Genomic DNA, 13220 nt, shown 5'->3' on the forward strand with positions numbered 1-13220 from the left:
ATTTAATGAAAATTTCTACAAGGTGCAATAAAGAAATTGGTAATCAGTAAAATTTCAGCATTCTTCAATAACATATATATTATATTTGTACCAAGTGACATGAAGCAAAAGGCGTGCGGTCTAGTGGTTACGGTATTGTACGTACGATCACAAGTTGATAGTTGCGGTTACTAAGCCGGATGGCGCGTTGCGCTCTGTGAGCGCAATACTTCATTTCACGTTACTACGGTTTACACAACTGTAAATAGCAAACCCATTCAGAAGGAATGCTGCAATTTCGGCCGTTTCGACGCCATGGAAGCCGGTTAAACCAAGAATTCATAGGGACTCGGGACAGTAATTTCAAGAGGAGGGAGAAGAGAATGATGATGATGATGATACGAAATTTGTGTTTGTATGTATGTGTGTGTGTGTGTGAGGAGGTACGTGTCTATAACTGCTCTAATTTGTTTGTGTGTTGAAATGTTCATCCCTCGAATTTGAGGCTTCTCGCCTCTTAAAGCTCGACCAATATTTATTTTTGTAGTTGAAACCCTCACTGGAAATCTGTTTATAGTGTTCCAGTAGAGAAATTTTGATTTCCTTACGTTACCCAATTGCCGTAAGGGGATAATTGGAAATATATCGAATACAATTACTTGTCGACGCAAGTAAAAAAAAAAAATATTTCAAAACCCAGTTTTGTACGATATGACAAGAGATAATGATAGAGACCAGAATATTTAGAGAGAATTTGTAGTGGTGTAGCAGACTGAGTAGATTAAATTTAAACAAAACAAAAATAAGGTGAGAGAAATAACTCAGACAGGTCAGTGGCATGTATTTGAACTACATACATGAATATAGGTATATCAAATGCCATACATCGCAGATTATTGATTTATTAAAATTACCTCCGCCTTCAGAGGATAACTCTGGCACTCCGCCGTTTACTATGACGAGGGTTTCAGTTGATCTGATCAACCGAACAACCTGCTCGTGAAGTTAACGTGCAAGTGGCTGAGCACTCCGCAGACATGTGTACTCTTAACGTAGTTCTCAAGGAGATTCAGCGTGACACAGAGTATGACAAGGCTGGTCCTTTGAAATACAGGTACTACTCATTTGTGCCAGCTGAGTGAACTGGGGCAACGTGAAATATAGCGTCTTGCTCAAGGATACAACGCATCGCCGTGAATTGAACTCACGACCTAACGATCGTGAGCCGAATATCCTAACCACTATACCACACGCCTTCAATCCTTCGGAAGCTATATCCTTTCTATTATAGGCACAAGGCCTAAAATTTGGGGGAGGAGGACAGTCGATTACATCGACCCCAGTACTCGACTGGTACTTAACTTATCGACCCCGAAAAGATGAAAAGTAAAGTTGACCTCGGTGGAATTTGAACTCAGAACGTAATGACGGGAGAAATACCACTTGGCATTTCGCCCGACGTGCTCACGAGTCTACCAGCTCACCGCCTTACTTCGGAAGATATATCGGATAAATGTACTACTGACGGCTATTAAGCAAGAAGCACTTGCTCTCGACTGTCTTCGTGCTTCCAGGCAATAGCCTCTCTTTTCCTTAATAGCATATCAACTATAGAGAAGCTTTGAATCCTGAGCTTATCTCTCATTCTCAAGTGGAACTGATCTTAACGGCCCTTGGATTATTATGACTCTACTCTAGAACACAGGTAACTTTGAGAAATCGAGTATTTCTCTTTATGGTGTTTGATATGCCTGTATCTGTCTATATAAATGAAATTTACTCTTGTATTGTTTCACCGTTTTCAACTTAAAGTCTTCTGGAATAAATATATGTTCGATAAAATAAGCATCTCTAATATACTAAATCTTATTCGGTCTTGGATGATTGTCTTTGTCATCAACAAAGAATCAACGTGTATATAAAAATCCTTCCAAGTAGTCATTTGGGCATATTTTATAAAACGAAAAATAGGAATTGTAACATTTAGGTACAACGAAAGTAAAATGAATTTTGAATATTATACTTACTGTGTTCCAAACAGCATCTGTACGTTCTTTTCTGAATCGTGCCATTTCGCGATAATCCAGGGACATACTGACAAGCTTCCATAATAATAGCAGTATAATCCCAACAGCAAGTATACCGCCGATTATACCACCGATTAGCTTTGTTTTATCACGTTTTTTCGTGCATTCTGAAAACGTAAAGGAAAGAATATTTGTGAGCTACTTAGAGAAGAAATGACTAACATATGGGCAAGGAGTAAGTGAAAGGGTTTTCATATATTTTTAAATCGGGTGCCTTATTAAAATAGTACAGGAAATACCTTTTTTGTGAAAGAGAACTAAATACTAAAAGTTATTTAATCTAACATTTTGTTTCTTCTCTTATGATACAGTATTTGATATATATAATGTGTTTTCGCATTCTTTAAGTATGATTACTATTTGCTTTAAAATACATTTCGCTGTTATTTTGAGCAATTAAGTGCTTAATGGATGTTCTTTTGTCACCACGTTGATTTAGATGTTATATATTTCATAAGTATTAAAACATTTTTTGTGTATCTAGTGCTACGTAATCCACTAAGTCATAGTCTCAGAGGAAATCAGCTGCTATTTCTGACAGATTTAGCGGACGCACAGAAACTTGCCTGACTTAATTTGTGACATGTGCTACAAAAACGACAGCTTCCGATCAAAAATCCATTGAAGCGATATGAAAACTACTTTAAAATAGCTTTTGATTGGAGGATGTATTGTGGCTTTTGCCTGAAAAATCCAGAACATTTTCAAAATTTAATGAAATATTTGAATACCCTAATGCACAATGATCCTTTATTGAAATGAAATTTTAATCACTGTTCCTCTCTTAAATGATTTCAGATAAAAACCAATCGGGATAATGTGCAATTAAATCTAGAGCTTTAAAGTAATGAGTTGAGAGAATGATATAAAAAATATTTTCACGCTCCCTGAAAGGCGTTTCATAATTGTACGATTATTATAAAAACTGTAAATTTATCAATTTCATAATTTATTTACTGTGATGAAAATTACTTTCTCAGTAATGAATTCTATTTTAATATATTTTAAAATTTTAACTTTATTTTCTTCGATTAACGGATTCATCCGAAATCAATGCATTCGCTGAGGCATTTTGAAAGAGGATCATTAAAAAGTAACATCCTTTGTGTTACATAATGATGTATATTGGTTATTCGATAATAGATTAACTGCTCTTATTGCAAATGATAAAATAATCTTAAAATATAGGAGAAATACTAAAAAATATAAAGATTGTTCTTTATGTTAGTATACAAATCAATAGGCAAAATATCTTGTTATATATATTAGTTTCAAATTTTGGCTCAAGGACAGCAATTTCGGGGTAGTGGGTAAGTTGTTTGCATCGATCCCAATGTTCAACTTCTACTTCTTTTATCGAAAAATGAAAGGCAAAGTCGACCCCAACGGAATTTGGACTCGGAACGTAAAGACAGACTAAATGCCACTAAGCATTTTGCCCAACATGCTAAACATTTCGTCAGCTCGTCAACTTTATCTTGTTTCATATATATATATATATATATATATATATATATATATATATATAAGAGAGAGACAAAGTTGGCTATGGCGGGATTTGAACTCAGAACACAAAAAGTAATTTTTTCTTTCTTCTCCCCATCGAGATCTCCAACTACCCTGCCAAGCTACTTCACTAATTTTAATATATAATAGAAGGTATCACTCTGTCTCCTAATGTAGATACGACTGTTATTTATACAAATAAAATATTTGATATCTTCTCTCGATAACATAGCCAATGCTACACGGCAGAACATAAAGTTATGATTTATAACAATATCAATATCAAATAGACAAATATTCCACCATATAATATTACGTATAACGGATAAATAACTTTCTTTTAATTTATGATTCTATATTCATTCCAAGTGAGTTGCTGCTGTTTACACGAGGTCATCACTTTTCAAATTGACATGACCATGTCGTCTGATTTTCAGAGATTGTATACAGGGCTATTAAATATATCGTGACAATTTCCTTTCTTTACGATAATAGTATGTGTTCAGAAGAGAATTCAACTGCTCTTCCTTGCAGGTCAACAGCACACACAGAAGGTCTCTCTCTCTCTTCTCTCTCTCTCTCTCTGCAGACTTCGAATGAATATATACATTAGGGCTAATAAAATCGTTCAGTTAGCATTTTTAAAGCACTATGTTCAGATAAATGAAAATAAACCTTAATAATATTGGTTACAAATTTTGGCACAAAGGGCAGTAATTTCGGGGCGGGTTAAGTCGATTACATCGTCCCCATTTCTCAACAGGTACTTATTTTATCAATCCTAAAAGGGATGAAAGGCAAAGGCGACCTCGGCGGAATTTGAACGCGGGACGTAAAGACGGATAAAATGTCGCTAAGCATTTTGCTCGGCATAATAACGATTCTGCTAGCTTGCCTTCTTTATATTCTTTTCTACTCTATGCAGAAGCAATCTTCTTACCTCACAGCCACCCGTACCCCATGTAGAAGATTCCTCATTGGTTGCTACATGAAGTGTCAAATGTCAACATAGTTTGCCTCAGTTCGAGTACTCTGAAGAGTATAGTTTGCTGAGCCATGAGTTCCATGATGCTAAATAGCCGATATATAATCCCCGAAGACGAAATCTACTGTGGTTACTATACGACCATAAGAGTTATAAGGTTTACCAAATACGTACTGTCCTTTTTACGAATTTTCAGAAACTCCATTCCGTTTTCGATCACACATTTGTATTCTATGACACACAGCTCATTTATGAGCTTGCATAGTTTACCAGTCACTGTGTTAGGAAAAAAAATCGAATAGAGAAAAATTATATAGTTACATATTGTTTAGTGCAGAAACTATTTGTTTCCGCTATACTTAGGGGAGCAAACGAAAAATTAAGCCCGTGAAATAACATCGGTAACAAGAAAGAAAAGAAAATAATGTTAATAAAAATTATTGACTCGGGATACAAAGGAAGAACGTTTTAAAAATCTGACAAAATACCCAATTCCAGGTAATATGAATTTAAATAATTTTACGGTTGTTACTGTTACTGTTCAGCTTTTGTTCAGGCCTAATCCAGATCTATTATCAAAGAAATAATCACCCCGTTTTCGATGCTGTATTGTGTACCATTGATGACAATAATAAATATCTCGTTTTTCTTTTTTATTTGGTAGGGGCTCACTTTGAGGGTCTTTTAACTGATATTCATAGCAGGTCAAATAAATACACAGAAGCCTTCTCGTTGGTTCGTCGAATCTGGTTTGGAGTCATTAGGTTCTTGCTGAGCTCCCATGTCCCTTGGCGTAGTCAAAACAATAATGAAACATTTCACCAAACAATACGTACCCAGGACAATATTATCCCCTAATAGTACGAGGCTTGGCTGTTTATTGCAATTCAAATGGCCACGTAGAAGCTTCTTCGTTCGATAATCATGAAATGTTTACAATTATGTAAGCGCCCACCCTAAGGTTTTATAAGTAACCTAAGATTTCCACTGAAATATACTTCATAAATCCTTTAATTAGCTATAAGTTAAAAACTGTTCGTATCATTGTAATATTCATATTGCTTGCCTTGTACACGTCAGTAATTACATTAAAACTATACAGTTTGACTGTCAAACATACACCACCAGAATAAAATCCTTAGATTGAATATGATAATCAGAAGGTAATATTGGTTTCAAATTTTGGCACAAGGCCAGAAATTTCGGGGGAGTGGTTAAGTCGCTTACATCGACCCCAATGTTCAACTGGTACTTATTTTATCGGACAAACTACTGCTAAACATTTTCCCAGCGTATTCGCGATTCTGCGAGCTCACCGTTTTATATGGAGATAATATTCGAAACTGATAACATCAAGCTAATTCAAAATTGCGGCATTTCAATCATTAGACGTTTGATTTCGAAATCATTTTACAATATGCTTTGCTTTATATTTTTCCGATGACAGAATTAATTAATTGTAAGAAATACCTTTGTCTAAAGAGTCAACTTCTTCGAATAGCATATCTTTGCACTTGGTGTAACACTCTGATGTATTTTTGGATTTTGCACACAACATACAATCCAAATTGACTGGACACTTATTCAAACATGTCTGTAAAGAATTTGATTAAAAGATTAATAGGAATTAATTCAGAAATTCCGTGATACGAAAAAAAAAACTTATTTTAGGCGACATATTAAGATCCATCAAAACATTTCAATCTAAACTTCGGAAAGGTTAAGCTATTTTATTGACTTGTTGAGTACATCTGGAAACTTGTAGGATGTGAAACTGATGGAATCCATCCCTATCCAACCAACAATTATGAAACCATTCGAGAGCGGCAACCTCATACAACAGTACATTCATTAGTTATGCTGTGGTTCCTTACGACACATAGTCCTTAATATTTTTATTCATGTTACAGCACTAGGTAAAAAAGAAAATCACTATACTTAAGGTATATGTCTCTAATTATTACGTCTCACATGTCGTTACTAAACAGACTTGCTGCTATTAAACCATTGCAATATGATGGATATGATATTATACAATCGCTGTTTTGCAATCATTTCAATAACACTTCATGTGACACAGCATTGTGAAGCAAGTTTTCATTCCAAGTCGGTTATTCTTCTAAAAATACATTATCTGTCGCAGCTTCCCCATTCTGATTATCTTCAAATGAATTTGCTGTACATATTGAGGTTGCTGACCTACAACTCATTTCTGAGTAGATTTATGCAAAAGTTGTGATTTTCTCATTTATGTTTCAGGACTATATCATTCTAAATATCCATTTCTCTTTTCCATTTTATGATAACAGGATGTAATTGAAGTGTGATTTCGATGTTAATAGAAGCGAATTAAACGACCGCATGAGGCTTTCCTCTCTTTTGGCCTGAACACTTTGTAGATAATTGTTTTATCAACTTATATATCTTCGTTTGGTTGAAGCGCCTTGCTCAAGGAAACGTTGTGCACCAAAAATCGAACATACGACCTTATATTATTGATCCTAATACCCTGATAACTATGCTACACACTTTGGCAGTTATATGGGGTCAGAATATTATTAGAAAAGGTATATAACTGAATGTTCAGGTGTACATTCGTAGTGTAGTTTTTCTCTGTACCAATCATTGTTTTAGTAGAGGTACGTGGCCGAGTGGTTAGAGCGACAGACTCGCTGTCGAAGGATCGCTGGTTCGAATCTCAGATCATGCGATGTGTGTGTTTATGAGCGAAACACCTAAGCATCACGCGGCTCTGGCGGAAGGTAATGGCGAACTTCTCCCGACTCTTTTGCCACAACATTCACTCACTTTTTCCACCTGCGTCTAGCAGCTCACCTGCGACGGACTGACGTCTTGTCCAGATGCAGAACCTATACGCCAATGAAACTGGGAAACCGGCCCTTATGAGTCAGGCTTGGCTCGAGAAGGAACATACAACAACAATCATGGCTTTATTCTTATTTAAACGCAGTGCAGGACTGATCAAACAGAACTATGATAACGAATAAGTTCTAGGCTTGATTATCTTTTTTTATTGGCTCCAGACTATATTATCTGATATGTCATATCATTCTTAAAATAAAAGTGAGATATCTTTTTGAGTGTGATTTGACCACAATATTCAGCAGGCGGAGTTACAAGGTAGAGGATACTCCGGTCTGTTTATAAATAGCAAATGAATTTCCCTCAAATCTCATCCTACCAGTTGAAAATATCGAAGGAAACAATATATTGAATAGTATGGCCTTAGAAAGACTATATTGGATTGGATGGCCACGGCTGCAATGACTTTGCTCATTTGTCTGTTCAGTAAGTTGATTTTTTGATGCGTTTTATTTTCCACGTTACTTAATATGTGTTTTGACTATTATTGCATTAAAAGGGTCTATTTTTTCATATAAACTCTTAATGCAGTTAAATGAGGGCGCAGGAGATTAATAAACGCTTTTGTTAAGACTTAGTCTCAGGAGAAATTTAAATACCAAATCTTCTATGACGAGATAATGACTCTAATAATAAAACAAAGATAGCCTATTAAAAAATATAACACTCATAATAATGTCGCCGATGAAGAGTATTTGTCATTAATGATATTAATGAATACTAATTGACACTAATGATACTAACGTGGAATAATTAGCTTTAATGGATAGAATTGTTCACTAAATGTATTAAAAACACACAAGGGAATCAAAATCTAATTTAAAGTAAACTGAAGATAACACATCTGCCATTATATTTTTAATACGAGTGCAGCGAACATTTGGTTAGCCTGAAAGACTACTTTTAAACTTCAAATGCTTGTAGTTAAGAAGCGAATGATCTTAATTCACAAAAGAAGAATGTGAGTTGAATGAGATTTAGTTGCAATTATGGCACATATAACTGGATAGTGTTAATGAACGGTAGACAATAGATTTAGATGATTTAAAACGATTTGAACATGGAAATATTGAACTAAAAAATTTGACTGACGCAAGAGTAAAATATGCAAGTGACTTACTGAAGGAATTTCACATGTCGGGCCCGTGTAACCAGAGGTAGAATCACAGGTACACACACCGCACGAACAGCTTCCGTGATTATTACATATTGTCTGTCAATGAAAAAAGACAAAGTTTGTAAAATTGCATATATATATATATATATGTATACACACACATACATACACACACGCACACACACGCACACACACACATACACACACACACACAGATATATATATATATAAGTATGAGGGTAAAAAAATTATATAATCTATTTTCAGTGGTTCGCATACTTAATAAAAGTCATAAGACATGAAATATTTTTATATATAAGAATGTACAAAGATTTATACACGGAGAGAAGACGCTTGATAGGTCTTCTTACATGCTAAAAAGGGCAGTTAAACCGAAACCTCGAAAAGAAGGAATTCTTAAGGCACGCTGCTAATAGGTAGTAGAGTGAAAAGTAAAGAAGAGAAGATCAAACAGAGAGAAAAATATCGAGTATAGGATTAACCAAATTTTTATTCACTCTAGTGCCTATTAGTAGGGTGCCTTAAGAATTCCATTTTTTTCGTGGTTTGGGTTTAACTTCCCTTTTTAGCATGTAAGAAGTCATGTCAAGTGTCTTCTCTCCATGTATAAATTTCTACACATTCCGATATATGTATATATATATATATATATATATATATATATATATATATATCCATACAACGACCTTCTTTCCTTTTCCGCCTACCAAATCCATTCATAGTTCACAAGGCTGTAGTAAAAGACACTTGCCCAAAGGTCATGCAGTGGGACTGAACCTCAAACCAAGTAATTGGGAAGCAATCGCTTTACCTCGTAGCCACACATACATACATACAATTCATACATACATACATACATACATACATACATACATACACACACACAAACACATATACATATGTATGTATGTGTGTGTGTGTGTGTGTGTGTGGTGTGTGTGTGTGTGTAGGAATATGTGCTTGTGTGTGTGTAAGCGTAATATAGCTAGCTCTAAAATGCATTTTAGACGAATTAACAATGTGAAGTTTGCAGAAGCTGAAGGAAAATGGATATTTTAATTGTATAACTCACATTGTTTTCACTTAAACAGGAGTCGTTCGTTTTTGGGCAGCCGCAATCATCTCCGGTATAATTGGATTTGCAATCACATTTTCCACAGACGCATGAACCCCGCGAAGGTCCTAATTATATAAAAAGAACTGTTAAGTTTCTGACTTTTCTTTAAATCTCTGTGTTAGTTCTTATGTTAGCATTTCATACATCTTTAATTGAACTATCCTGTATTTACAGAGAAACATATTTTATAAATACATTAAATGTTAGGGGAGAAAAAGGTGTAATACAATTGTTATGGATAATCTCTGTTGATATTAACAGGGAAATTGTGCAGGTTACATGAACTCTCACATATCAAAGAATTGACGATTAGATGAATATCAATTATAAAATGTACATATATTAAATAATTTGTAAAGCAATTTATGATAGGAAAATGTCCAAATTTTCATAACTTCACAAAACTACATATTTAACTAACTGCATTATATGGCAGGTACTAAATTGATTCTAGACATATGTGCAATTCAGAAGGTTGTAAAACAACAAAAAAACTAAATATTAAATCTGGCTTTTATTGGGTTTTTTCCCCTTTGATGCAGCATTTCTTACGTAAATTTTGCGAACTTACCTGGAGTAAGAAATCTTAAAGTAAAAAAGAATGAAGTTTATTGAATTAAATGATAAATATTATCAGATGAAGAGCATCACTGATCTGTTTTCGTGAATGTCACGAATCATTAAAACATTTTATTATCATATTTCAAAGTTATCATTTTCCATCAGATATTTTAGTATATAGAAGGTATTTAAACGTATGGCTTGTCTTGGAAGTTTTAAACTAGAGAAAGCCCATCCCTCGCTACGTTTGATCATAACCGATTTCTTTAAGTGAGAAAGTGAAACGGAAGAGAGTGACAGAATCAATAATAATAATAATAATAATAATAATAATAATAATAATAATAATAATAATCATAGTATAAAAGATGGGCTACAGCAAATATTCTGCTCAATACCACAGATTTGCTTGTCAGTTGTTTGACCTTAACCAGTTGAGCATGTCCCTTCGTGGCTGACAATATGTGCATCTCTGATCACGAGCAGAAGTAGTGGGGGAGCATCATAGCCATGTGTTGAGAGGGATTCTTTGGGGTTTGAATAGTCCACCTCTGGAAACATGGGTGGTTCTTTCAACATCCGTAAACAACCCTTATTCAGGGACCGTTTGAGCGGGATGGGCTACTCAATCTGAAGAAAATTCTAACTGGGCCCCACCTGCAAGGTCATGTGCTGTTTATCTTGATATGAGATCACCATGTCGCGCACATATGGTTGTGATGCATGTGCCTGGTGTACCTTTATCAGACGGGTAGTCATGATGGGTATATTGGGCTTCGTATATTTTACCCCAGTGTCACTTTGATGGCATGCACTGCTCTCTCACTCAATAATAATAATAATAACGGTAATGATAATAAGGGCCTCTTTGAGTCTTTTTAGACACACCCCTCTAGAGATGGTGCCCCGATAAAAATACTGGTGGCTGTGACACCTTAACACTTTCCTCTGCATGAGAGTAATGAATAATAGAACTAACGCAAACAACGGCGTAAATGAGGACGGAACTACAGGTAACGGACTTTCGCCCGGCATATGCCCTGTGGATGAGCAGCACAGGCTCGGTCGTCATTATACAGCTGCTAGAACTAAATGGACTAAGACGATGACTATAGCTGTCAAGGAATTTTATTTTTTGAGCAGACCCATTGATAATGAAGGGAGACCGATAAGAGTATAGAGAAAGAGGATGCATAACATATGAATAGAGATGCAGGACTCAGATATTACGGAACAGAGACTGGGGGAGCATCATAGCCATGTGTTGAGAGGGATTCTTTCGGATTTGAATAATTCACCTCTGGAAACATGGGTGTTTCGTTCAACATCCTAAAACAACCCTTATTCAGAGACCTTTTGAGCGGGATAGGTTAGTCGACCAGGAGAAAATTCTTACTGGGCCCCACCTGCAAGGTCATGCACTGTTTATCTTGATATGAGATCACCATGTCGCGCACATATGCTTGTGATGCATGTGCCTGGTGTACTCTTTTCAGACGGGTAGTCATGATGGGGATGCTGGGCTTCGTATATTTTACCCTAGTGTCACTTTGATGGCATGCACTGCTCTCTCATTCAATGATAATAATAATAATAATAATAATAATAATAATAATAATAATAATAATAATAATAATAATAATAATGATAATGCTAATAATAATAATGATGACAATAATGATAATAATAATAATAATAATAATAATATAATAATAATAATAATAATAATATTAATAATAATGATGATGATGATGATGATGATACATAGGACTGAGGTAACTCCTCCAGAAGGTATAGAAGCAAAAATAGAAGAGTGCCATTGTTATCAAGTGAACGATAATTCGACATCTCGTGTGTCTTCCACAGGTTCAGAAAATAAACCTGTCAATCTACTTCATCTTGGTTAATATATACAGGACACGAAGTACAAGTCCGGGCAAAGTTGTTTGTGGAAGACCAGCAGTCACTCCTGCATACCAGCCTCTCCTCTCCATGCCACCGATGTTATCCAATAGAAAGGCAAAGGCCGATACAGCTTGGCACCAGTGAAATTATGTTTGAAATTATCTGTGTATTAAAGTTATATAGAAAAAGCAGTGGGACAAAGTTAGTCAAAAAACATTCTTATGAGTTACCTCCACATAAGCTCCGTTTCAAAAGAGGGCAGGAGAAGTCATCGCACTCACAAAATTTTCCCCGGTACAAATTCATTTTGTTGGATGATTTCCGATTACATAGACACTTGCCACAAGTACATTTTCCTCGGTTACTACAAACTTCGCTGCTGTTATCCCTGTGTTAAAATAAAGAAAGGGTAGCGAAGATAATTTGGAGATTATAATTTGGAATAAAATAATATTGGTTTATTTACATGTGTTAAATCCAACAAAATGGACGGTCTCTGTTTAGTTGGAAGTAAAAAGCATATGTGATGGTTTTGGTGACCTATAGTGTACACACCATTAAATCGACTTCAGTATTTGACCGGTTTTATTTTTTCTATGATTGATGAAAGGCGAATTAGATGCGGCTATGTTAAAGCATATTTTCCAACGCTCCACCGAATCTGTCAACCTACTACCCTTACTGGATATATGAACTCAAAACGTAGCGACGGGCGAAATTCCGCTAAACATTTCGCCCATTGATTCATTTAATTGGATGATTTTCGATTACAGACACACTTACCACAAAGTATACATTTAGTAATATATATTGCTGAAAAGAGCATTTTTAAGGTCAGTATTTCGGAAAAACGAGTTAAAGAAAAAACTAGCAATAATGGTCACGAAATATTATTTATATACATTTTGCATTTCTCTGTACTGTTTCCGATATTCAAACTCTCTTCCTCTGTACATTCACAAATAATTCCAGTAAAGCCTTTGTTACAAATGCAATCACCACACTTTTCTGTTCCTCTTCCACTGCATTGAGAACTGTTAAGTATCTGTAAATAGAAGA

The 13220-nt window shown here is 35.2% G+C and overlaps 1 protein-coding gene across 1 annotated transcript in view; it reads right to left on the bottom strand.

The window, feature by feature from the left end:
- The window catches only part of LOC115212761 (integrin beta-1), a 63348-nt gene that overhangs the window by 1480 nt on the left and 48648 nt on the right, over positions 1-13220 (bottom strand). Inside the window, exons 15-21 of the mRNA XM_029781431.2 lie at positions 13064-13206; positions 12392-12549; positions 9651-9760; positions 8561-8653; positions 6028-6151; positions 4732-4833; positions 2007-2173 (exon numbers count right to left, since the gene is read on the bottom strand). Coding sequence (XP_029637291.1) covers positions 2007-2173; positions 4732-4833; positions 6028-6151; positions 8561-8653; positions 9651-9760; positions 12392-12549; positions 13064-13206 — 897 coding nt within the window. The remainder of the gene's footprint in view (positions 1-2006; positions 2174-4731; positions 4834-6027; positions 6152-8560; positions 8654-9650; positions 9761-12391; positions 12550-13063; positions 13207-13220) is intronic.

The sequence above is a fragment of the Octopus sinensis genome, linkage group LG1, assembly GCF_006345805.1.
Source record: "Octopus sinensis linkage group LG1, ASM634580v1, whole genome shotgun sequence".
NCBI lineage: Eukaryota > Metazoa > Mollusca > Cephalopoda > Octopoda > Octopodidae > Octopus > Octopus sinensis.